The following is a 27,867-nucleotide window of genomic DNA, read 5'->3' as shown; positions in this document are numbered from 1 at the left end:
CTTATCTAAGAAAAATCAACAGTGACTCCTTGGAGTGTCTGTTAGTCCAACCAACCGCTAGGTGAGGTTACCGCTAGGTGAGGTTACCGCTAGGTGAGGTTACCTCTAGGTGAGGTTACCGCTAGGTGAGGTTACCTCTAGGTGAGGTTACCTCTAGGTGAGGTTACCGCTAGGTGAGGTTACCACTAGGTGAGGTTACCTCTAGGTGAGGTTACCTCTAGGTGAGGTTACCGCTAGGTGAGGTTACCGCTAGGTGAGGTTACCACTAGGTGAGGTTATCCCTAGGTGAGGTTACCGCTAGGTGAGGTTACCGCTAGGTGAGGTTACCTCTAGGTGAGGTTACCGCTAGGTGAGGTTACCGCTAGGTGAGGTTACCACTAGGTGAGGTTACCTCTAGGTGAGGTTACCGCTAGGTGAGGTTACCGCTAGGTGAGGTTACCTCTAGGTGAGGTTACCGCTAGGTGAGGTTACCGCTACTGAACAAGACATTTTTACTGAACAAAACGTTCAAATAAACTGTCATTAAGTGAAAATACAGTGAAAGAGTCAAAGTTATGAGACCAAACCGGACGGAAACACGGACAACAACAAACAAGTTCACAGCTGGATACCAGACATCCAATCCAATCCACTTTATTTATATAGCACAATTTTATCAAACACAAGGTTTCCAAAGTGCTGCACAAACAATAAATACATAACACAACACAAAGAGATGTAGTAAACAATAGAACAGTAAGATGCAATAAGATAAAATAAATTAAAAATGGGATAAAAATAAATAAAATAAAATGTAAAATGTACTGCCCGCACAAAATAAAATATGCATGAATACAATAAAAACAAAAAATTGACATAATGAATATATTAATCTTTATTATGTCTATGCTGGATACAAATTGCTTTTCATCTCTCCTGATGACAGCTCGCCTTGTTAGTGATCTGTCAAACAAAGGTAGCCCCGCCCCAAATCTGTTTGTATTGGAATTAATTGACCCAAATGCTTCTGCAGCTGCCGTCAGCGCCCCCTGCTGGAATTTTCGGTAGAATGCAGCTTAACCCTTTGATGCACAACATGGGTCTAAAGTGACCTGACAGAGTTTTATCTTCTATATCTTTACAATAAACTATTTTCATCATTCAGTATTCCAGGTTTTCCTCAATTAGTTTGTTTTCGATCATCATACATCCTAATTTTTATGTTTTCTTTTATGAATTTTTAAATAAAATCCCTTTTTGTCTCACTACCCTTCTAATGAACAACATGGGTCAAAAGTGACCCATATCCATTTTATAGCTAAGTAGCTTGCTAAGCTAACAACTAAGCTAACTTCTTGGCTTAGTAGTTAGCTAAGAAGCTTGTTAAGCTAACTACTAAGCTAACTACTTGGCTAAGTAGTTAGCTTGGCAAGCTACTTAGCCAAGTAATTAGCTATATAATAATACAAAAACTTAGTTTCTTCTTAAAGTATGAGAAGCAACATGGAAATAATGATCTGTTGTTATGAAAAACAAGATATTTAAAGAATACTTGGAATATTCAATCATGAAATAAGTTGATATCAAAAGGTAGAGCACAGAAACACACAGCAAGCATTAAATAACATGGGGAATGAATGCTGGTCATTTTTGACCCATGTTGTGCATCAAAGGGTTACGTCACTTCCTGGTTGCCTCCCTGCTCAGACCTGGAGGAAATGCTGTGGGCAGGGCTATTATAAAAAATGTCATGTCTCCTGAAAACTTTGTGCTATTACAACAATTACAATTTTGTAAAACTTGTACATAATAGTGTCTGAGGGGCCGTGACAAATTAGGTGTCATTTGGCCATCTGTTGAACGAGCAACCAAACGCTTTATCCCTGTCCCTTTGTGCCTTGTTCTTCTGTAAATTGTAAATGGTAATTGGATTTCACTTGTATAGCAATTTTCTATTCTTACTGACCACTCAAAGCGATTTATCACTACAGACAGCTCATTCATCCATTCACACACATATTCATACACAGGTGGCCGAGGCTGGCCTGCATGGTGCCACCTGCCACCAGGATTCACTCACACACTGATGAACAGCATCAGGACCAATCTGGGTCCAGTGTCTCACATAAGGATGCTTGGTCATGTGACCAGAGACCCAACCTCCCACTGATCAGGGAGCAACGACTCCACCATCATCTTTTACCATCTGAGCCTCAGTTACTGATTTCCTTTTTCTCATTGCTGATCCTGCTCCAGTATCAGCCACAACTGGGCCACATGGACCATAAGGTCATAGCCCCATATATTTAGGCTGAATATCAATATACGATATACACTACCGGTCAAAAGTTTTAGAACAGCCCAATTTTTCCAGTTTTTTATTGAAATTCAAGCAGTTCAAGTCAAATGAACAGCTTGAAAGGGTCCAAAGATAAGTGGTGAACTGCCAGAGGTAAATAAAAAAAGGTAAGCTGAACCAAAACTGAAAAATAATGTACATTTCAGAATTATACAAGTAGGCCTTTTTCAGGGAACAAGAAATGGGTTAACAACTTAACTCTATGGAGTCTTGGGCTATTTTGTCCATTTTTGAATTCTTTTCATGTCTTTGTAAGTCATTTTGTGTCTTTTTTTGGTCATTTTGTGTCTTTTTTTTGTCATTTTGTGTCTTTTTTTGGTCATTTTGTGTCTTTTTTTAGTCCTTTAGTCCAACATAAAATGTGATTTTGAATCTTTTTTTTACTTTCAAAACACTATCATGCTCAATAAAGAATTTTAAATGTTGCAAATGTGCATTAATTTCAGAGTACACTGAGACATTAAACTGCATCATTTTCAATTAAATTCTGGAAAAGTTGGTGTGTTCTAAAACTTTTGACCAGTAGTGTATATCCTGATATTTTCATTGCAAAGTCAAAGCCAAATATGACATGTCACAAGTAGTTTTATTGAAACCGTTTATTTAAGTGAACATAAATACTGTTTAACAACAGGAGAACCTTTTAAAAAAAATGAAAGCTCCATAAAGTGCACATTTAAATAAAAAAATATCTTAAATAAAAAAAGCCTATCAAATAAAATAGGCCAATCTTTTTCTGAAATAAATATATTTATATGAGAAAAGAATGACGAACAATACAAAATAACTAAATATAACAAACCCTAGTAAGAGCGAGATTGAAAAATAAAGAAAGATTTTTTTTAACTATATCTATATGGTCTAATTCCATATCACATTTAAAAATATATCGATATATTTTTTTATATCGATATATCGCCCAGCCCTAGCCACAACCACAAAATATTTCATGAAAGCAAACACAAGGTTTCCAAAGAGCTGCACAACAATAAATAACAATAACATAATACAAAGAGATGAAGTAAACAATAGAACAGTAAAATACATTAAGATAAAATAAATTAAAATAGAATAAAATAAAATAAAATAAAATAAAATAAAATAAAATAAAATAAAATAAAATAAAATGTACTGCCCGCACAAAATAAAATATGCATGTATACAAAGAGAAAAGAAAAAAAAAAAAAATTTCCTGCTTTCTTTTAACTGGTTGAAGCACTTCTCACAGGCAGGAAATCTAATATTGGGTTCTGGTCTGTAAGTCTCTTTTTGGGGACAGGCGTTAAGAATAACTATACAGGAAAAGCCAATCTCTGCATGGTTTGCTTATGTAGGTCATATAGAGGTATCAATATGAAATTGAAAGTGTTTCATAATCAGCTAAAAACTCTGTGAAGTATGTATAATAAACTTTCTGAGAATGTAAAATGATTCCTGAGTAGTAATGTCACTAATGAAAAGATTCTCATCACTCTCGGCTTTATTGCCTTTCTGATCGCTGCTGTTACAGCCTCTTTTATTCTCATAATGATAGAAAGATCAGGAGGAGCACACAAGGCAGCAGGAGATCCCTCAGATACCGACAGAGCCAGGGCTTTATTATATTTATGTTTAGTTTCATATCAAAGACACAGAATAACACTGTTTCCTCTAAATCAGTAGTTCTCAACCTTTTTGAGTCGCGACCCCAAATCGAACATGCATGTTGTCCGCGACCCCCGCTCACTGAACACAATCTCACACGTACAGTTCAGATCATACAAAAAAGAAACAAAATGACCAAAAAAGACAGAAAATGACCAAAAAAGACAGAAAATGACCAAAAAAAGACAAAAAAAGACACAAAAAGAAACAAAATGACCAAAAAGACACAAAATGACTAAAAAAAGACACAAAAGGACTAAAAAAAGACACAAAATGACTAAAAAAGGAAACAAAATGACTAAAAAAGGAAACAAAATGACCAAAAAAGACACAAATGACCAAAAAAAGACACAAAAAATGACCAAAAAAGACACAAAAAGAAACAAAATTACCAAAAAGACACAAAATGACTAAAAAAAGACACAAAAGGACTAAAAAAAGACACAAAATGACTAAAAAAGGAAACAAATTGACCAAAAAAGACAAATTGACCACAAAATGACCAAAAAAAGACACAAAATAACCAAAAAAGACACAAAATGACTAAAAAAACCCCACAAAATGACCAAAAAAAGACATTAAGTGACCAAAAAGACTAAAACACATGAACACATGAACACTTTAACACAGTGGAGACAGAGCTGACTTCCAAAATGATTTGGCGACCCCCAGAAATCATCTCGCGACCCCAATTGGGGTCCCGACCCCAAGGTTGAGAACAGCTGCTCTAAATGATCATCTCAAAATAACCTTATAACACAGTTATTTCTTACAACAACCTTCATTTCCTTTTCTGTCAGAGCTTATTGAAATGTTGGATGGCAGTAATCACTTGAAGCCCTTGTTACTAACACAGTGTGAGTGTATAATCCAGACTTGGACTTCAATAGGGGACAATAAAACACTCAGTACTGGGAGAGAAAAAGAGTTTTTCTCCCTCAGTAGTCATGAGAGTAATAGAGGTCAGAACTCCACACATCACAGCGTTCATGTCAGTCACCCTCCATTTAATAAACCGCCTCCTGAAGGCAGAACAGACCCGACAGCACGAGTCCATCACATGACCTGCATGTCCTCCTAGTGAAGGTAAACCCACGCAGCCTTTTCTGACACTTCAGCCACTGGTGTCCATCAGCTAGCTGAGCCTCATCATCTCAAAGCAAATAGAAACTCTTTCCACAAGCAACATAGAGTCATCACAGCTGCAGAGAAAAATGATTAGACCACCCTTGTTTTCTTCATTTCTTGTTCATTTTAATGCCTGGTACAACTAAAGGTAGATTTGTTTGGACAAATATAATGATAACAACAAAAATAGCTGATGATAATTTAATTTCAGAGCTGATATCTAGACATTTTCCACGGTTTTCTTGATAAAAAACAAAATCATTATCAAGAAAACCATGGGAAATGGCTAGATACCAGCTCTTAAATTAAATTATTATGAGCTATTTACTTGATTTTAATTCTATGAGTTGTACCAGAAAGACACAAGAAAGAAAACAAGTATAATAGTAATAATTCTTTCCATGATCTCAATGTTTCTTGAACTGCTAAAACCCGTTCTCATGCCTACACATGGTAAATGCTGTGAATTCATAAAAAAAAGACTAGGTTATATTTAGGCAACAAAACTACTTGGTTATGGTTAGGAAAAAGAAAAACTCATCAGTCTCATACAGACTCTAAAGGCTGTGGAAAACTTTTAACATCAACCTATCTGTGGTTTACAGACTATACAATGCCAACATTTTTTTCTGAAGCCTGGCTGAGAGAGCAGCCTTTAATACTGGTGCAAGAAAAGGGGGCAACTACTGTATGTTGACATCAGATTAAACTCAGCCATGCTCCTGTAAAATATATTCACATTTCTAGTTGACGGCTTTTCCCAAACGGCCTGCAGCAGCATCACATTTCAGAGTGAGTCCTGGAGCCATGACAAGCCTTCAGAAGACACATTAGATGAATCCTGACAACTCAACATGATGGGATACAAAACCATGTGATAAAACTAATTAAAAGCAAATACAAGTGATGAGTGCAATGGATCGCACACAAACTGTCTGCTTATAGCAGCATGGCAGCTTTTAACTTCCATTAGATTCTAGAGAAAGGTCTCAGTGACAGCATGAGCTGCAGCTGAACATTCAATGACTGTCACACTGCGCCCTCTGCTGGTCATCTGCTGCTAATGCACCTTAACAATAATGTGAATTATTGGTGGATAGTTATTGTGTTTTCCCTGATCGATCTATCTATCTATCTATCTATCTATCTATCTATCTATCTATCTATCTATCTATCTATCTATCTATCTATCTATCTATCTATCTATCTATCTATCTATCTATCTATCCATCCATCCATCCATCCATCCATCCATCCATCCATCCATCCATCCATCCATCTATCTATTTATTATCTATCTATCTATCTATCTATCTATCTATCTATCTATCTATCTATCTATCTATCTATCTATCTATCTATCTATCTATCTATCTATCTATCTATCTATCTATCCATCCATCCATCCATCCATCCATCCATCCATCTATCTATTATCTATCTATCTATCTATCTATTTATTATCTATCTATCTATCTATCTATCTATCTATCTATCTATCTATCTATCTATCTATCTATCTATCTATCTATCTATCTATCTATCCATCCATCCATCCATCCATCTATCTATCTATCTATCTATCTATTTATTATCTATCTATCTATCTATCTATCTATCTATCTATCTATCTATCTATCTATCTATTTATCTATCTATCTATCTATCTATCTATCTATCTATCTATCTATCTATCTATCTATCTATCTATCTATCTATCTATCTATCTATCTATTTATTATCTATCTATCTATCTATCTATCTATCTATCTATCTATCTATCTATCTATCTATCTATAGCACAAACTGCAGTATTAACAAACAAGAACAACATAAAACTTTTTCTTTTACTAGTTGTGTTGGAACTGTTAATGTTACAAGACACGACAGGAACAAATAAACCGGATGTATTTCAACAGATATATGTGATAAATGTCATGTGAGTCACACCTGATGCCTGCACCTTTTCTCGCTCCACCTTCTTTCCGACAGATTATTACAGCAACATTTATTTGGTTGACTTTCTCAGTTGCTGTCAAACATCAGAGGAAGAAGCAGACTCTCACACGACTTCCTGATCACGTTATCAAGGTAAGAATCGTTACACGTTTCCTCAGAATGATGCCAAGGCTCAGAGTAAGAACAAATACTACACGCCAGGAATTTTTTTTGAATGTCTGATTGTGTTGACTTTTGTGATTCCTAACTTCAAAATCAAAGAGCAGCAACTCAAAATCATTTTTAAAAGAAATAAGCAGAGTTGGAAGTGTTGCTGAGGCTTTAAACAGCTTTTAAACAGCTTCATTCTGAGTCAGTCTGTTCTTTTGATATACAAACAAACAAGAATAGTGAAGGCAAGAACAACATTTCTAACACTAAAAGTAAGTAACGAATTCACTTCCCCACAAAAAACAAACTCTGTATCTTCAACTCCAATGTGAAAGCAGTATTATTTTATGGATCAGAAACATTGACAAGCACTAAAGCAGCAAGCATTCAACTACAAACCTTTCTAAACAGATTATTACCAAACATCCTGGGAATCTACCGGCCAAAACAACATCAAATGAAGAGATCTGGCAAATTATTACACAGGAACAAATTGAAACAAATCAGATGCAGAGAAAGTCAGAAGACAAAGTCTGTTATGGAAGTCATTCTGAACATCAGATCATCGAAGTCAAAAAGAGCCATTCATGTTGAATGCAATCTAGATATGATAATAGCATGCACTGTAAAAAATGTCTGTAGATTTTACGGTGAAAAACTGCTAAACCATGACAGTAAAAGACCGTAAACTGATAAATGAGTTAATTCAGTTTCAGTAACAATGAAACACCGTAAATGTATATATCAGCCAAAACAGTATGTTTTACTTCTTCTTCTTTTTTAAAAATACATTTCTCTACTGTAATATTCACTGGCACTGTGTTTGTGTCAAAAATATACTGTAATATATAAACAAACTTGAATATCATGAATAATGAATTGGCCAGGTCATTCTTGAAAAAGAGATTTTAATCTCAATGAATTTTTACCTGGTTAAATAAAGGATATTGATTGAAAGATGAAAGTGGCAAAAAGACAAAAACTCAAATTTCTGAGAAAAATAAATCAGATATTCTTTAAGATTAAAACCAGTACATTTACGAGTAAAAAAATAAAAATATTTTCTGAGATTTTAGATGCAAATTTAAGTGAAAGCAACTGATATTCTGAGATAAAGTTTTAATGTGTAAGCCATCACTGTAATTTTTGCATTTATCTTTTGTAAAAAATACTTTTTCTAACTGTTAAATGTTCTAAACACAATATCTCTAACAAAAATATACTGTCATATTTAATAGTAAAATCTTATGAAGTATTTTCTTGTCAATTATATGGCAGAACAGAGTTTCTTTTGATGGAAAAACTCTTTATTTATACCCTAATATCTTTTTACCGTAATATTTAAAAAAGTTGCACTGTATTTATTACGGTAAAGTTCTGGCAACCACAGCTGCTGTTTTTTTTGTTTATATTTTTAAAAACAACAGTTTGTTTTTTTACAGTGTGTAATATCTTGTACTTTGTGGTGACGTAAAACAATTACAGTAAACCTCAGTTCATGCTGGTTTTGTGGCTTTAGCTTGTTTTCCAGGCGTGCACCAGTTAAATAGAGGCTTAGGCTTGTCACATAATAACAAATGTGACTAAAGGTCATATGATTCCATTCATTAGATTCTCTATACTTGACTATATGTTGCATCATCATGTGGGTTGGGTTTCCTCATAGCAAACAATTCCTGAAACAGATAATTGATTGATTGTTTGACCAGGTGGACAGGTTGAATGAGACCTGCCATCATCAACCACACATAAAAATAAACTCTCCTTCCTTTTACCGTCAGTAAGACGCCTGTACCGACTGCATTCTCTTATTTGTATGTGGCCTGAAGAGCTCAGCTTAAAAAAACACGTGCAGGATTTATAAAAACAAACCAGCAAACAAAGAAAACACAAACAAATCTCACTCATCAGTTAGATGAAATAAACACAAGCTGAAACCACAGACATTCATCTGGGACGCTGCACATTCTGCCATTGAAACTACAACATTCTCTCCTCAATCTAAAAGTAGTTCTCAACTCAGACAAAACCAAATACATGATGTTCTCAAGAGCCAGACATGTTGCAGAAGATGGTCTACACCAGGGGTGTCAAACTCAAATACACAATGGGCCAAAATTTAAAACTTGAATAAAATCGCGGGCCAACATTGAACAAATAAACCTTTTAATATATACCAAACATGTTTTGCTTTAAAGGAACACTCCACCGTTTTTTCATATTAAAACATGTTATTCGGTCAAGTAAGACGAGTTGATACAGACCTCTTGCGTCTCAATGCGTGCACTCAATCGCCCTGGCGCCCGGCGCCACTTGGCTAGCACTTAGCTAGTATAGCTAGTATGGCGACACAAAATAAAACGTGGCGCTTTTCTAAGCGGATAAAAAGGAGAACTATAATGTATGGCGGTAGTTATCCTTTTTATCCGCTTAGAAAAGCGCCACGTTTTATTTTGTGTGGCCATACTTGGTCGTTTAACTACTCGTGTAGCTGTATTTAAATAGGGAAAACGTGGAGGAGTTTGGTCGCTTCTAACTGTCCATCTGTTTGGATCCTAATGAATGAACTGGGCTAAGCTAAGTGCTAGCCAAGTGGCGCCGCGCGCCAGGGCGATTGAGTGCACGCATTGAGACGCAAGAGGTCTGTATCATCATCTTACTTGACCGAATAACATGTTTTAATATGAAAAAACGGTGGAGTGTTCCTTTAACATTAAATATGGAACCAGCAACGCTTATAAACATACAATATATAACTAAATAGTGCAGACATGCAAAATCAAATTTCAAATAAAAAACACATCAATGTCATTAATTTATTAAATTAAAATTAAATAAAAATCGTATGCCTCTTTTCTATTTGCATCCTTCTGATTTAAATATCAAAATAAAGTTTTTCAACAGGTTAATACATTTAAAAATAAAATAACAATAATAAATCTAGTATTAGCGGTAAATGCGCCGTATAATACCGGCGGGTCAGCTTTTATAGTACAATAATAATATAATAATTTGGTATTGCCTCGCGGGCCAAATAAAATTACACTGCGGGCCAAATTTGGCCCGCGGGCCAGAGTTTGACACCCCTGGTCTACACTTAACAGGTCACAGCACTGAAAGGGTTTCACAATACAAATATCTGGGCGTCTGCTTAGATCAAAAACTCACTTTAAATTTCATATTGACATACTTACAAGTAAATTAAAACCAAAAATTGGATACTTATACAGAAACAAAACTAACTTCCCTGTGTTCTGTAGGAAACAGGTAATTCAGGCTCTTTTTATCAGTTCTGGATTATTCTGATGTTATCTATAGACATGCTTTCACCTAGCTGGACTCTGTTTATCACTCTGATTCATCACTGCTGACAGTTACTGCACCCATCATTGACTCCTATGCAACAAGGTGGGATGGCACCTTTATCTATCAGATGAGACATCCATTGGTTTCCCAATTCAGTTATAAAGTCTTGATAGGCAACATGCCATCATACGTCAGCACTTTATTAAACTGGTCATATAGTAATTATCCAACATCCTCTAGTGATTAATGATTAATGCTCAATGTTTCCCTGGACTAATACTGAATTTGGAAAAACTGCTTTCAGTTTTTCTGCTGCATCTACCTGGAACATCTTAACATTCACTCAAACTCAACACAATTATAACTCTGGGCCAGTTTAAAACTATGATAACCAAGAACTCTTCGTGTTTTCTCTGTACTCTCGACATCATTATAAATGAGGGGTTGCCCTCAATGATTCCTCGAGAAAATAAATAAAGGAAAAATTATTTTTTTAAATGAAATGATTGACAACTGACTCCACACCACACCACTATACATGACTGTACATGACTTTAGAGACAGTTGTGCCAAATTAGGGGGACAAAATTTTTCCAAATTAGGCCCGTCACACACACCCATAAATACCAACAGCACCCACGTTTGTTTTTAATCAGAAATGTAGTCATTTATACTCTTATTTGCTTTTGACCTCCTGATTTCTTGTGAGGAATGTTGTTTTTCAGTCAAGTTGCAGTTTGCTTTCCATTTTTAAATTAGCAGCATGTGTGTTCTGCACACCTGACCCCTGTAGATACCCACCCACTACAGATTTTGTGAAAATGGTGCACACTTTTCACAAAATCTGTAGTAGGTGGGTTATCAGAGGAGAAGTTGAAATGTATTTTAATGATAACAATAAATGTATTATTCATGTAAAAAAAAAAAAACATATAATTTTATTGGCAGTTAGTTAGTTAGAAAGTAAATCGTTGTACTTATATTTGATTTGAGTTGTATGATATTTAAGGGTCCCCTCCTGGCCTCGGGGCAGTGAGTAGGGCTGGGCGATATGTACCAAAAGTCATTTCCCGATAGATTTAGGCTGAATATCGATATAAGTATATATCATAGAGTAAATATTCAGTCAAAGTCCAAATATGACATGTCACTAGTAGTTTTATTGAAACCGTTTATTTAAGTGAACATAAATACTGTAAGAACAGGAGAACCTTTTTAAAAAAAATCAAAGCTCCATAAAAGTGCACATTTAAATAAATAATAAATAAAAAAAAGCTTATGAAAAAAATAGGCCAATCTTTTTCTGGAATAAATATATTTATATGAGAAAAGAATAACAAACATTAAAAAGAACTAAATATGACAAACCCTAGTAAGGGCAGCATTTATGTATAAAGAAAGACATTTCTTTTAACTATATCGATATATGTGATATGGTCTAATTCCATATCACATTTAAAAATATATCAATTTATTTTTTATATCGATATATCGCCCAGCCCTAGCAGTGAGCCGAGGTTTCTAGCAGCAGTATTTCTCTTTTTTCTTGTGTTTTCTTAACTATGACATGTGGCACACTTGCGTAATCTCCTAGTCACACCTCTTTTACACATCATTAGTGCCAAAAAGACTTGACCATGCAAGTCTGTGGCACTTTTTTTTCTCTTATTGAGACTTTAAGATTGTGCACTGAGATCCATTTCATAGACAAAAGTCTACAGCCAAACCTCTGGAGGCTGAGTGCACAACACACTACAGCTGAATTAACGTTGACTTAAAATTACACCAAATGTCTACTTCTAATTCTGCCTTGATTCGCCTCTCTTCTAGTGGCTCTCCCTCGCTCAAACAGCGTGGGAGGCGAGGAAGAGGCAGTGATGTTATATGACACACATTCATTCCTCTCTGGGGAGTGTTTTATGTTTTCACAACAAGGCCATGACAGTAAAGTTCAACAGACACCTATAATTCAGATTCAGATTACTTTATTAGTCCCAGAAAGGCAAATTCAGTTTTATAGTCAGCCTGTCCATAATATAATAAAACATAATGTGACCTCAATGAGCCAGCGTGATAATCTCTACTCCCAGTGGCACGGCAACTTCAGTACAAATCCTCAACAGTGGCTCATTTGCAATAGCTCCTTTCTTACTTGCAAATAAATTGCTTATAAGTGGACATTAGTTTGTTTGTTTGTTTGTTAAACAATGGAAAGAAAGTATAATTTACTTCAAGTTGAGGAACAGAAAGGTGTGGCTTTTGGTCATTTGCCAGCAGCGAGCTGGTGCCAACTTCACCCCATGTGCAATTATGATGTTCAAAGTTTAAATGTAATGCCACCAAACCAGCTTGGCCAGTCATTGCTACAAAACACTCTTCAACTTGGCAAGTAAGAGAATCTGGGATTAAGTTAGAACTCAAATCCATCCCACATTTTAACCACCCAACCTGCTCTGTTCAACATTTTCACTTTGCTTCTATCAGAGATCAGAACTTACTATTGGATTAATAGGCCTAAATCTTTTTTTCCCCTCTTGCTTCAAGGCTTTCCCCCTGGTCCTTCAGTAGATATCATGGAAAAAGGTCCTCCTCCTCAGAATATGCCAGCACCGCCGTACCCCGGTGGGCCGTACCCTCCTGGGCCCGGTCAGGCGTACCCCCCCCCTCCTGGTAAGAGATCAGGGTCCTTCATCTTTGACATTTTACTGCAACACATCTCTCTTTGTCATTTCAGTCCGTTAGCTTGTAATGTGCTGCCCACTGCTCCTTGCATGGTGTGTTCACTTGTGTGTAAAAAAGGATGGGTTAAATGCAGAGGTTGAATTTCCCCATTGTGGGATTAATAAAGTAATCTTCTTCTTTACAGATTGTTCATAATTTTTTCTCAAACTAAATGTCTCCTTCTCATATCCAGTTCATCCTCAAGCTGCTGCTTACCAGTACGCCCCTCAACAACCTCACGTCGGTCAACCTGGTGAGTGCAAATCTCTAACTGTTTCTAACAAGTTAAAATAACTTTGAACCTGCAGAATAAGGCAGAAAGCTTTGAGTGCATTGACGTGTTGGTGAGGAGGTGTAACAGGCTGAGGAGGTGTAACAGGCTGAGGAGGTGTAACAGGCTGAGGAGGTGTAACAGGCTGAGGAGGTGTGATAGGCTGAGGAGGTGTAACAGGCTGAGGAGGTGTAACAGGCTGAGGAGGTGTTACAGGCTGAGGAGGTGTAACAGGCTGAGGAGGTGTAACAGGCTGAGGAGGTGTAACAGGCTGTTTGTGTGTCTCCCTCACAGTGGTGGTGATGCAGCAGCAGCTGCCAACCGATTCTCCTGGAAGCATGTTGTGTCCTCACTGCCAAAGCACTGTAGTCACTAGAGTCGAGCACAAAAATGGATTGCTCACCTGGTTGATCTGTGGTGCCATGGGACTCTTCTTGTGAGTAGCGAACCCAACATACACATGACTTTACTTAACTTTACCTGAGTAACTTAGTATTTGTATATCAATTACTCATCATGCGTTATCTTAAATTCTTGAAGAACACTGTTTTTCTCGCATACTTCCAAGGTTAATAGACAATCCGAAAAGAAAAAAAAAAGATAACAGGATACAATGTTGGAGGCGGGCCCATGTTCATTCCTATGAAAGTTGCTCAGTGGCTCCTAAAGCCAAAAAAGTTTGACTTCTGTGCATAAAAAATACCCGGGTCTTCTATGGATCTTTCACACTATGGGACAAGCACAATAGAGACTAACTACATCAGTTATTGGACTGATTGTATCTGACTGAAAAATCAAATTCTGATAGAGAAAAGTAGTGAAGGGACAACGAAGCTTCTTGAAGCATTTGCTTTATTTACAGAGCCCAAGAGATGGCGCTCTTTGTTTACTAAAGGGCGGAAAACACACTCAATTACCTTTTATTTTTTTAAGCCAAGTCTGCCATCTAGTGAGGTCCAAAAATAAAGCAAATGCTTCATGAAGCTACATTGTACTTTCACTAGTGAAAAGTCATTTTGTGGAGGTTGTTGCACTAAAAAAATTTATCCACTGATTTATAGAAGTCTTTTTTCCAGTATTAATCTATGGGAAATGGACTGGTAAATTGTAATTTCTCCAAAATGCTGCAATGTCAAATTGGCTTCATTCTAACTAGCATGTATATTTAGCAGCAGCTAGCTAGCAGCTACTTTACAACAGCATATTTATTTCTAAATATCAGCCAATTATGATGTCACCTGACCTATCAGGGCATCCCTATTATTATCATTTTATACTTTACTGCACAAGTAAATGGACGTTTTGATGTAGTTTTGTAAAAAATCAAGGTTACATGGGGTTAATAATTGATTCACACATGGTCATTTTAAGTGTGAAGTGTTCCTTGAACTCATTAAAATAAGATTGGGAGTAAGGACTATCCACCACGCCCAGCTTGTTTGAACGTCTATCACTGTGTCAGCGTTTGTCACTGTGACTGAAGGTTTTACATTTACAGCTTTTTAACCCAGTATTGTTTTGACCCTGTTCCAGGTGCTGGCCGTGCTGTTGGATCCCGTTCTGCATTGATTCCTGCAAGGATGTGGAGCATTGCTGCCCCAACTGCAACAATGTCGTGCACATCCATAAACGCATTTAAAACAGGAATGCAGTGTTTACATTGCTGAAGTCACAGCAAAAGGTAGAAAAGTCAACCTGACCTGACTAAACCAACATCTGGACAGGAGCTGAACCCCTTTGAGCAAACACATCAGTGTTTTCCATCAACCCTGTGCTCACTGGTGGTGACTCATTACTCTGTACATATATATAGAATGTTATACATCAATTTTTCTGGTGATAAATACGCACTGCTGTGAAAAATGTAATGTGAAAAATCCTGATCATTTTTCTTGACACAACCTGAGTCAATATGATATAGCTAACACAATATAAAGTTATATTATATAGCTAACACAATGTAAAGTTAGATAATATACCTAATGTAAAGTTATTATATTGATTTAATTTGGATAGCATGCTGAATTTTTAATTAGATTAATCAATTGTACAATGTAGAGGATGAAATAACAGATATATGTTTGTTGATGATGATGGGCTTTGGGATTTTTTTCAAGTCGATTATGAAGCAAAAATTATTAAAATCCTGTAGTTGCAGCTTGTCGAATGTGAGGTCTATTTGTGTTTTATATCATTGATGTCTGAGCACCTTCTGCAGGTAATTCCTCTACATCTCTATGGACTGAGGTCTGGGCTCTGACTGGGCTACTCCAAAAGGTGGAATTTCTTTTTTGAAGTCATTCTGAAGTAGATTCACTTTGATGCTTAAGGTCATTGTCCTGCTGCATCACCCAACTTCTACTGATCTTCAGCTGGCAGACCGCCAGCCTGACATTAACCTGTAGGAAACCATACAATTGGGAATTAATTTCCCCCTCAATGATAGCAAGTGGTTCAGGCCACAAAGCTGCAAAGCAGCCCCAAATCATGATGCTCCTCCATCCATCATACTTCACTGTTGGCACGATACTCTCATATTTGAATGCAGGGCTCTTTTTCCTGAACAATTCAGCCTTAGTTTCATCAATCATTCCACAAAACATATTCCAAGTCGTGCTGTTGAGTAGTGAAGGGACAACGAAGCTTATGAAGCATTTGATTTATTATATTATTGACATTGCCCAAGAGATGAGGCTCTTTGTTGACCAAAGGGCTGAAACCAACCACCACAGCTGTTCAATCTTGTTTGTGAGGTAGACTTTTTTTTACACCATACATAGTGCTGCGTGTCCTTCATAAACAATTCAGCCTTTGTTTTGTGGACTGATGAAACATTTTCCCAGAACTGTCATGGAGTGTCAGGTTGCTTTTTGGCAAACTTCCCACATGTAGTGACGTTTCTAGATAGGTAGACTCTGGCTAGAGATTTAATCCAGTTCCAGTGATTTCTTCAAGTCTTTACTTGTTACTCTGGAATTCTTTTTTACCTCACGTTCTGCTTTGGGCCTTTGGAGTGAACTTGGCTGGGAGCCCACTGCTAGGGAGAGTCGCCACAGTACTAATTCGTCTCTATTTGTGGACAATTTGTATAACTGTGGACTGGTAAATACCTAAAATCTTTGAGGTGACTGTGTAACCCCTTCCAGTCTGATGCAAATCAACAAATTCATGATCAGGTCTTCAGTGAATGCTCCACTGCTACTCTGCTGACAGCACCACTGATTTCCTTCCTTTTCACTTTTTATGCTGCCAAACTAAACCAGTTTGCTGTGTTGCAGCTGTTGGACGTCAGCGTTTCACTTTCTGACTCTGAGAAATTCCTCTTCTTTTGGATTAAAACTTACTTACCTCCTTCAACCAAAAACCTGTGAAAACTTTTAAGTCTGTGCTCCAAATGTAAAATATTCACTGAACTTGTTTGAGTTTATAACTATAAGTACTTTTATTTCATAAACCTCTGTCGCTGCGTATTTCTGTAATATGTCTATATCATAAACTGTATATAAATAAGGTCTACATCGCTCCTGTTGTTATTTGTAACAGAGCACGTTGCTAATAAAGCTGACTTTAGGGAGAAAAAAATCCTCTTTTTGGCCGTATTGTGCCCTTTGGTGTTGTAAACTCTGGAGGCTGAATCAGATCTGAATCAGGTATATATTATATATATTATAAATATATATCAGGACGTGGTAATTAAATTCCGCTTGTTTCGAGCCGCCACATTTATCAACAGCTGATCATTCTCACGCTGTGATTGGAGAGATACGATTGTTTGATAAATCACACGTGAACCCTGTCGTAAGACGAAATATACGCTCAGATCTGCGCTGGTTTCTACGCTCCTTTGATAAATGAGGGCCACTGTGTTTAAAAATCAAACACAAACCAAACCACAACTTGTGTTAAAATCTCAACACAGGAACTGTGTTAAAAGTCCTTATATAAACACATTGCAAATTGACACCATTTGTGTTGATATTACCACATTTGTTTTAAGAGTGAGCTAGCTAGCTAACTTGGTTAGCAAGAGACAATTGGTCTTCTCCGTGAATAGCTGACTCCTTCGAGTGTCAACACTGAAGAAGATACTTTTAAAACAAGCAAATTGAACTCAAAGCACACTATCGATCCTAAGGTAGCTACAGGACCATTAATTACAACATGAACAACATGCTGTATTGAAGAAGGCTTGAAACTAGTAATTGAGACCATAAACTCAGTATGTGAGTGGGTGGCTGAGTCACTGATGTAATAAATCAAAGGAGAAGTAGGCTCATTGTCCTATTGACTTTCATACAAACTGACTCCTTATTGTAACAGTGGAGTCCCCCTGTTGTCCATTGGGACTACTGCAGGTTTAAGCTAGTTCCGTATTGGCCTCACAGCAAGTTGAAATGCAACTGGGGGAATTGAACACTAGCTAGCAAAGGTGCTTGAATCATGAATTTGATTAGCCTGGCTAACACCAGACTATTCTCAAATGAGGTCTAGTCTGGCAACCAACCATTCATTTCTCCGTAGAGGAGGTGTGGTCTACGATCCTCCAGAGCCGTTTATTGGACGCTTAGAATGTCTATCAAAGCGTCTGTAGGTAGCTCTTAGCCAATCAGATCAGTTATACCAGATGACGTAGTAGAGCAACAGAGATGGATGTTTGTTGTGTGTGTGTCTGTGAGAGAGTGTTGCTGCTGCTTTGCTTCTCCAGTTCTCGCTTTCTGCAAGATTATTTATTTTCACGCTTTATTCCCCCTCATGTCATTCAGCCACACACATCCACTGATTTTATGGGCAATAAACAAGCTGCTGCGGGTCTCTGGGGGCTTCGCTGTCCCCCGGCTCGTAGCCAGATCACCTGCGTTACGGTAGCGCCGGTGATTAGCGCTATTAGCCCCGCTACCGGTGATCTGGCTACGAGCCGGGGGACAGCGAAGCCCCCAGAGACCCGCAGCAGCTTGTTTATTGCCCAGAATCTGCTGCTATGGGAGATTTATCTGGGAGATTTTAGTACTGGTCTGAGGCAGGGTCTTTTGGAATGTCTAGAAATTGCCTTCACGCTGATTGGACGATTTTTACGGTTATTTTTTGTGGCAGGATGGATGTCGGTAGGAATCAACAAACCCTGGCCAATAACAACAGCAGAGCGCCATTTTTAAAATTTGGGTAATCTTCAAAACAACGAGTCGAGATCTCTTTTTTACGAGAGGTTTACATGAGCAGATGCTTCTTGTGAACAGCAAACTCAAAAAAATTGAATGTTTTCTACAGGTCAAAGTATCTCTACACCTCACTCAAATCTCATTTCATTGTTAGCACTCCAAGTTAGCTAGCTCCTGACTCCAACTAGCTCTTAAAGGAGTCATTAGCTAAAGGCTTCATTTACTTTTTCTCCCAGCATTATGAATGTTTCATGAATATATTCAATAAAGACATGAACTATTATAACTGTTTGTGTGGTATTGGGTTAAGCACATTGTGGTTGTCTATACTTTGGACTAAGATGCAGATCAGATCATATTTTAGGACAAATGAATGCAGAAAACGAGGTCATTTCAAAGGGTTCACATACTTTTGCTTGAAACTGTATCTCACAGTAGGTATATAGCTATATACGAGGAAACCATGAAGCAAGCAAATATTTTCTTTGTTTATTATCTCTGTATTGTTATTAGAATATTGTTCAAACATGAATAACACCAAGATAATACTGTTTTAATGCAACTCTTAGAAAAAAACAGTTTTGGTGCTTTAAAAGGTGCTTGAAAGATTGAGTAAATCTTGTAGCACCATCTAGAGAGTGTAGGAATAAGAATAATGTTTTGATGTGAAATAAATCCATATTGAGCAGCCTGCAGTGCCCGACTCTAACACATCTCTTGACTTCTTTATTAAGGTAAGCAGCATCTATCCTTAAAATGAAATACACATAAAAAGGTTCAGAGTAAGAGGAACAACGAAATGCAAGCAAAACCTGAAATTTAGTTTTTTTGTTCTGCTGAAGTTTTAATTGGCTATATTCTGAGTTCTCACTCTGAGTTTGTTTGACAGTCATTCAACTGTCAAACGAACACTGAACAAAATACTTTAAAAACAAGCAAAATGTTACAGTTCACTTTGATGAACTAAAACACACTGAAAGAGTCAAAGTTCTAAGCTGAAAACACACAGTGCACTTTGGTAGTGACCTGTCAATCATAAGGTAGCTGCAGGACCATAAATTACAAAATGAGCATCATGCTGTATTGAAGGCTTGAAACTAGTAATTGAAACTTTTTGAAACCAGTGGATTCGCCCCCTGCTGGCCATTGGAAATACTGCAGGTTTAAGTTAATTCCGTATTGGCCTCAGCAAACTGAAGTGTAACTGTATGAATTGAACACTTGCTAGTGCATCACATGCTACAGTTCTTTTAGGTGAAAATAAGACTGGACATTTAGCAGATACCTTTTTCAGGAGTTATAAACATGTGCGTGAAGTAAGTTCATTGTTAAGATCTAGAACTTTATCAGCAACCTACTGCACCAGCAATGGACCAATGCAATGACCATTAAAGCAGAGAATGATACAGTACAAAGGTTAAGAGAAAGAGGAGTGTTAAAATTGCAGGTAGTTGGCTCAGGTGATACTAATAAAATGAATGCCGGATCTGTTTTATTGTCATGGATTACTGACGCACTGAGCTATTATTAATTTGTTCCACCTCTGTTTTCCTAACATGAGATGTCAACATAATGATTGATAAAAGATAATGTTGTGGCCTTTGGACATTTAATACTATCAGTGACAAATTAATTAATTAATCATTTAGATAAACAACATAAATTGGACATTTGATCATGTAAGAGCAGGGACTCTTATGGTAATTGGTTTCCCATCATTCAAAAGTGAAACTAATGCAATGCCACCAAACCAGCTTGCTTGTACGTATGCATTAAAAAGGCTATAATTAATGACCATTTAATTGTTATATAATGCCTTATAACTTGATTGGCCGGTGTTTTCACATCAGAGAGGAGATGGTGAGAAAATAGATGAGTGAGATTCTTGGTTTCAGTCAGGACTTGCTCTACTCAACATTCACTTCTATAAGAGAGATCAGATCACATCTTTGGATTACAAGGCCTCACTTTGCTTATTTTTTGCCTTTTTTCCTCACCTTTAGCAGGTATCATGAATGGCCAAAGACATCTTCCGGGTATGCCAGCACCGCCATACCCAGGACCTCCTATTAACTCTAACGGAGTCTTCGTATCTCCACCAGTCATCCAAAACAGTAAGAGATGAGGGACCTTTATCTGTGTCATTTGCATGCATATTTTATCATAATGCATCTCTTGTATTCTTGCCTTATTCCTGCCATACTGGTCTATGTGGTAGAAGGGTTTTGGCAGCTTGATATTATTTCATAACTTTTCTGAAGAATGTCTCCTTCTCTCTCCAGTTCAACAACCTTTTTTCCAACAACAGCCACAGGTTGTTCAACCTGGTGAGTGAATTGTTTCAACAAGTTAAAATAACTTTGAATTAGCAGAATAAAGGAAAGGTCAGAGAGCCTTGATTACAGTGATGGAATGGTAAGGAAGTGTGGATTGGAGGTTTTACAGGTGTTGTGTGTCTCCCTCACAGTGAACAATATCGTGATGGTGGGTCAGCCGCCAACCGATAAATCTGGCCAGACGTTTTGTCCCTACTGCCAAAGGATTGTTGTCAGTAGAGTCGAGTACAGAGATGGCGTGAAGGCTTGGACAGTCTGTGTCATACTGGGAGCGCTACTGTGAGTCTCTCTCTCACACACACACACACACACACACACACACACTCTAATTCACTTGATGAAAATGTTTAACTTATACCAATTAATTTAATATAACTTACAAATGTGTTTTTTTAAATCTTGAACTCAGTGGCCCTCATTTATCAAAGGAGCGTAGAAACGAGCGAAGATCTGAGCGTATATTTCGTCTTACGACAGGGTTCACATGTGATTTATCAAACTGGCGCTTTGTAGTGAATTGCTGGCGCGTTGTGGTGAATTGCTGGCGTGTTGTAGTGAAATGCTGGCGCGTTGTGGCGAATTGCTGGCGCGTTGTGGTGAATTGCTGGCGTGTTGTAGTGAAATGCTGGCGCGTTGTGGCGAATTGCTGGCGCGTTGTGGCGAATTGTTGGTGCGTTGTAGCGAATTGCTGGCGCGTTGTAGCGAAATGCTGCCGCGTTGTAGTGAAATGCTACTGCGTTGTGGCGAATTGCTGGCGCGTTGTGTGAATTGCTGGCGTGTTGTAGTGAAATGCTGCCGCGTAGTAGCAAAATGCTGGTGCGTTGTAGTGAAATGCTGGCGCGTTGTGTGAATTGCTGCCGCGTTGTAGCGAAATGCTGGCGCGTTGTGTGAATTGCTGCCGCGTATTAGCGAAATGCTGCCGCGTTGTGTGAATTGCTGCCGCGTTGTAGCAAAATGCTGCCGCGTTGTGTGAATTGCTGGCGCGTTGTGTGAATTGCTGGCGTGTTGCGTGAATTGCTGGTGTGTTTTGCACTTCAGGGCCACTGTATTTTTCCCCCTAAAGTCAGCTTTATTAGCAAAGTGCACTGTTACAAATAACAACAGGAGCGAAATAGACATATTACAGAAATAGCAGTGACAGAGTTTTATGAAATAAAAGTACTTATAGTTATAATCTCAAACAAGTTTGGTGAATATTTTACATTTGGAGCACGCACTTAAAAGTTTTATTCCAAAAGAAGAGCTGACGTCCAACAGCTGCAACACAACAAACTGGTTTTGTTTGGCAGCATAAAAAGTGAAAAGGAAGGAAATCAGTGGTGCTGTCAGCAGAGTAGCAGTGGAGCATTAAACTCCCAGCAAGGTTTGAGTAATTAATTTATACATTGTGATATATAAAGCCTCATAGCATATAAAATATGCAAATATTATTAGGGCCTCGGGGCAATCGCACCGAGCACTTCTGTTATACTGTGGATTTCTTGTTATTCCTCTTGCGGACGCAATTTCGTCCCGCTACTAGTTATAATTAAAATTATATATCAAAACGTGCGGTTTGATCGGGATCGGTGTGCTATTACTTTTCTCTACAGAATACGAATTTTTCGCATTGAAATGAATGGGACGGCCGAAAGAAAATGAGCAAAAAAGACCATTAATTGAAGATTTTCAGACGTCTACTTCTCCGGCATAATTTCACCTAGAGACTCCATTTAAACTTTAAACAGTAGACACAAGTCTTGTGTATCGGTGTATTAATTTGCGTTTCGATAGGTCATATAGTTTTTTATCAATTCCTGTTCAATGACCATGATCATTTTTGGAGAAATTCTGAGATTATAATGGGTGTGTATTGCACAGAATGTTCGTGTCAGAGTGTGTGATGTCATCGCTCAGAGTGTAGAAGGAGAGGTAAAACTGTCAAAAAATAAATTTGAAAACTGCGCTCCAGGCCGCAAATTCCACTCTACAGAAATAATTTATACATAGAAATGTAGGAAAATTTGTCTTCTCCCTCACAATCCTCTGGTAAAGCTGTCAGAGTTATAGTTTGGGCGTAAGACGCACAGATGATCCACCAACACCACCAACAGCCTCATTGGCTCCCATATTAAAAACGCAGGGAGATTTCTGAGCTGTCTGAGATTTAACAGTTTTTTTAGATCGCTCTAACAAAGCTATTTTTTTAATTTTTCTTCACAAAAAACATATGTAGACGTTCAGGAAGAACTCAGGACGCTCAAAGTGAAGTCGGATCAATGATAGGTATTATGGTTTTGCCAAAAATGCTTTCTGTTCGAGGCCAGAAATTCCAGTCTGTCCACCTCTGGCTGCTGTCACTCTTTCATTAACAGGTGTCAGTTAATTCTGTTGATTGCTTTGATCTTTGATGTGATTACAGTTACAGATACACACACACGCGTAAGCGCTCACACTCCTCACACATGCATAAACATGCTTCATACACGCACACACAGGTAACTTTATGTGATTTTAATTACACACACTAACACACACACACACACACACACACACACACACAGGTAACTATGTGATTTTAATTACACACACACACACACACACACACACACACACAGGTAACTTTATGTGATTTTAATTACACCTACACACACACACACACACACACACACACACACATATTTTGCGGTTAAATGGCATAGTTTGAAATCTCTGAAGAATCTCATCATAGTGTACACACACCAGCAGTAGCCCCCGTGGCCCTTTCAGAATTTCCCCAGAGGAAATTTTCTAGTTGGAAATTATTTTATTTGGGCACCATCCGTGGCGAAGGAGACGCTGACTAAAAGAATTTCAGGGTCGCAGGGTGTGTGTATATATATATATATATATATATATATATATATATATACATATATATGTGTGTGTGTGTGTGTGTTTTAGTGATAAATAATATAGCCTTTATATTCTTTAGTTTGTCACCATAAATAAAATTTAAAAAACACCACAGAGTTTTATCCGCTCCAGGCATGGATACAATCGTCTCAGATCAATTCTCTGACTCAGACGTGTGGACTTCACACTGACTCAAATTTGCTGAGAGCAGACTGAGATCTGATCGTACCCTCCGCTCACGTCCACATTGATAAATGCTGAGTCTTGCGTAGAAATGATCGTACGCCCACTTCACGCTTACTTTCTGTGGTTTCACATTTTCAAACTTTAAGCCAATTACTCAGCCTAAGATCAACTGTTTTAAGGCAGTTGGGGATCTTTTTAAGTTGAAGCAGCTTGAAATGATTCACTGAGGCACACAGTATTAATCTGACCCTGTTGTGATTCTCCTCACCAGCCTCTGGCCGTTCTGTCTCATCCCTTTCTGCTGCATCTCCTGCAAGGATGTGGAGCACTACTGTCCCAGCTGTAAACGCATCCTGCACATCTATAAGCGTGACATGTGAAACAGCACTGCAGTGTCAACTCAACAAAGGGTAGAGAAGTCAACCTGACTAAAGCAACATGTGGACAGGAGACAAACCCCTCTATGCAAAGACACCAGACGTCACATGAACTCTGTGCTCACTTCCTACTCTGTAAATAGTTGTAAATAGAAGATTATACAAGACTTGTTATTTTTTTGTTTTACTTGACCTGAGCGATGTTGCAATATAATACACCAAAGTTTAGCTGTTGCTAAACTTTGGTGTATTATATTGAAACACAGCGATGTTTCAATATAATACACCAAAGTTTAGCAACAATAGCCCTGTTTCCATTTCACACATTACCAGGGTAATTTATCTGATTGGGTGTGGTTAAGGACACGCCCAGAATCTGCTGCTATGGGGGAATTTATCTGGGAGATTTGATTGATTTTGATTGGACGGTTATTTTTTTCTGCGGGCTTGACGTCAGTAGGACTCAGCCAACAACAAAAGAAGAGCGCCTTTTTTTAAAATTGGGTAATCTTCAAAACGAGTCGGCGCATTATCATTTGCCTGTTCTACTTCCCTCTCAAACTCCTCTTCTAGCGCTTGCTACCTTCTAGCGATCGCCATTACCATACTCATAAACACAGCGACCAGGAGAACGGCAAACATCTGATCTTCCATGTCGACGTCTGCTTGTTTTTGTTTAGGATTTCGAGTTAGCCTGGTTTGTTAGTGTCGTCACGATCAAAACAGCTGTTCAATGACATACGACAGAAAGTGAGTGCAAACTATGTTTTACTGGTTGGGCGTACGATCATTTCTACGCAAGACTCAGCATTTATCATTTTGGACGTGAGCGGAGGGTACGATCAGATCTCAGTCTGCTCTCAGCTCGTCTACGCAAATTTGAGTCAGCGTGAAGTCCACACGTCTGAGTCGGAGAATTGATCTGAGACTATTTTATTGATACCTGGAGGTGATAAAACTCTGCCGTATTTTTTTTTATGGTGACAAACCAAAGCATGTTTAGGCTACATCATTTATCATTAAAACGTAATTTGAAATAAATACACCCTGCGGCCGTGAAATTCTTTAAACAAAATACTAGCCGAAGCTATTAAATGTTGTTGTCTTCTGCTATTTTATTTTATTTTTATTTTAGAAACATTGTGGGACTAATGAGTGAAATGGAAACAGGGCTAATATAGGGGGATAAATAATAAGTTACCCTCTTTTATTTAAATAAAGTCTGTCCAGTCAATTTTTTTGTCCAGTTGAATATTTGTAAAAGAGGATTAAAATGAAATGGTTTGGGTTTTCATATTGTTTTATTTGTATTTAAAGTTATTATATTGATGTATTTGAACAACATGCTGAATGTTTTATTGAGATGTCTCCTTCTTTGATTTGCTGATAAAAAATGATTTGTTTTTATTCAAGACTCAATATTTTAAAGATAAAGATTTTTTTGTATGAGTCAAAAACCTTCACCTAAAAGCACTGTAAAAACATGTCTAGAAATGATCATATTTACATGAAAAACTCACATTAGAAAGTAAGAATAACTGTTACATAACTATTATATGTTGACTAAACTAATTCTGTTAACAACTGAAAGCCTTCTATCCCAATAATAGCCAGCTCACTGGTTGTACCATGAAATGATTCAAATGAATAAATCACCAATTAATCACCATTCAAATGTGAAAGACTGAAAGTTGGCATTTAGAAATCAATTTTTCATTTATTTCCAGTGTCACATTTGAGGTAGCTGGCATCATGAATAAATCCTCATAAATAGTTAATGAATAATGCTAGCTATAAAAACAAAAGTGTGGACCAGGGTTTTAGAAATCATCTGTGCATGTGATGGAGGAATGCACAGTGCATGTAGGGGGCGTGGCCTCACCAGGGGCGTGGCCTCAGCAGAGGGCGTGGCCCCAGCAGGGGCGTGGCCCCAGCAGGGGCATGGCCTCAACAGCCCTGCAGTAAACTTGTGCTGTGCATGTGATTTAGAAATATGAGTGTACTAGATTACTTAGTGTACTTGCATGAATTCTGGTTGTTTTAGTCAAGATTATGCTAAAATATATTTAATAAATTAAGTTAAAAAGGCTTATGAAAAATGATAGTATAGGTCGCAAACTGGATGAGGATGTTCTTGTAACTGCCTTCAGTGTTTTGTTTTGTTGTTTGTTTGTTTGTTTGTTTGTTTTCTTTGCGGGAGTAATAGTAATTCTCAGATCTAAGTTGTTTGATATACTATGGTTGACTAATAAGAAGTAAGTAAATAATAATAATAATATATAAATAAATAATAATAGTAATACATATTTATTTGACATTAAGTGGCTATATATAGAGAGATCCAATGTCTTATTTTGAAGTGTTGAGTATCAGGGGATAAGCCTAGATAAGTATTTTATACTTCAGCCTACTCCCTTTTTTTCCAGACCAAAATGATATAATATAAGGAAATATTAAGCTAACTGGTTCTTATTACTTAGACGGGGCAGATGCATATAGGGTTATATATACTGTATGTGTGTAAATGTTTATATGTTTATGTAAATCTGTTTGATGGTGCCTATGTGAGTATGTGTATGAATATGTATATGCATCTAGCCTACGCTGTTGTAGTTTATGTTGTTATTTTTTCAGTTTGAAAAGAAGAATAAATAAAATTAAATGAAAAAAAAATGAACCTAACTATGATAAAAGTCGGGCTACACGGCGGTGTAGTGGTTAGCATCTTATATCACAGCTAGAGGGTTGCTGGTTTGAGTCCAGTCTGAGGCTCTTCTGTGTGGAGTCTGCATGTTCCCCCGTGTCACTGTGGGTTCTCTCTGGGTCCTCCTGCTTCCTCCCACCGTCCAAAAAACAACAAAAACATGCACTTAGGTTTAGTTAGTGACTCTAAATTGCCTGTAGGAGTGAATGAGAGCATGATTGTCTGTCTCTGTGTGTCAGCCCTGTGATAGTCTGAGACCTGTTCAGGATGAACCCGCCTCCCGCCCAGTGTCAGCTGGGATCGCAACCTGAGTGCAGATAAGCAGTTAAGGATAATGAATGAATGAATGAATGAATATTTAAATTCCCTGTCAAAGACCAACCTTCAATTTAGTAAATTCTCGGTTTATTCCTGAATATTCCCATAAATTCCCATGGAAAGTCTCCAACTTTGAAGAATCCTGGAATTGTGCAACCCTAATGACATCACAGCTGTTTCTTTTTGGTACAAACTGCTGTAGAAACACACAGACTCAGTTCCTGGAGACAGCAATGAAACTCACCTCTGGAAGATATTATTAATCCAGATGTAAAGGTGTTTGGTTTGAAAGTATCTGGTACTTCCACAACAAGTACAAAGTGAGGTAAAAAAAACAACAAAAAAAACAACATTTTTGAGTCTTTATTGATATTTAATGGTGCGATGCCTGCAAGCAAG

The 27,867-nt window shown here is 37.6% G+C and overlaps 2 protein-coding genes across 2 annotated transcripts; both read left to right on the top strand.

The window, feature by feature from the left end:
• The first annotated feature begins 13,098 nt into the window (after positions 1-13,098).
• Positions 13,099-15,453, top strand: LOC131961077 (LITAF domain-containing protein-like). The gene is made up of 4 exons (XM_059326378.1): positions 13,099-13,195; positions 13,440-13,499; positions 13,812-13,953; positions 15,051-15,453. The coding sequence occupies exons 1-4, from the start codon at positions 13,099-13,101 to the stop codon at positions 15,154-15,156; spliced, it is 405 nt and encodes a 134-aa protein (XP_059182361.1). The 3' UTR covers positions 15,157-15,453.
• Positions 15,454-20,684: 5,231 nt separating this feature from the next.
• Positions 20,685-24,681, top strand: LOC131983971 (lipopolysaccharide-induced tumor necrosis factor-alpha factor homolog). The gene is made up of 4 exons (XM_059348856.1): positions 20,685-20,787; positions 20,956-21,000; positions 21,141-21,288; positions 24,341-24,681. Exons 1-4 carry the CDS (start codon positions 20,685-20,687, stop codon positions 24,447-24,449), a joined length of 405 nt encoding a protein of 134 aa, XP_059204839.1. The 3' UTR covers positions 24,450-24,681.
• The last annotated feature ends 3,186 nt before the right edge of the window (positions 24,682-27,867 follow it).

This window comes from Centropristis striata, chromosome 1 (genome assembly GCF_030273125.1).
Source record: "Centropristis striata isolate RG_2023a ecotype Rhode Island chromosome 1, C.striata_1.0, whole genome shotgun sequence".
Taxonomy (NCBI): Eukaryota; Metazoa; Chordata; class Actinopteri; order Perciformes; family Serranidae; genus Centropristis; species Centropristis striata.
The sequence above is the reverse complement of the archived record's forward strand: the minus strand, read 5'-3'. Positions and strand labels throughout refer to the sequence as shown.

Coding starts and splice junctions, on each gene's coding strand:
- LOC131961077 (XM_059326378.1), top strand. CDS start 13,099: ATGGAAAAAGGTCCTCCTCCTCAGAATATGCCAGCACCGCCGTACCCC. Junction 13,196..13,439: donor GGCGTACCCCCCCCCTCCTG/GTAAGAGATCAG, acceptor TCTCATATCCAG/TTCATCCTCAAGCTGCTGCT. Junction 13,500..13,811: donor ACCTCACGTCGGTCAACCTG/GTGAGTGCAAAT, acceptor TCTCCCTCACAG/TGGTGGTGATGCAGCAGCAG.
- LOC131983971 (XM_059348856.1), top strand. CDS start 20,685: ATGAATGGCCAAAGACATCTTCCGGGTATGCCAGCACCGCCATACCCA. Junction 21,001..21,140: donor GCCACAGGTTGTTCAACCTG/GTGAGTGAATTG, acceptor TCTCCCTCACAG/TGAACAATATCGTGATGGTG. Junction 21,289..24,340: donor GTCATACTGGGAGCGCTACT/GTGAGTCTCTCT, acceptor TCTCCTCACCAG/CCTCTGGCCGTTCTGTCTCA.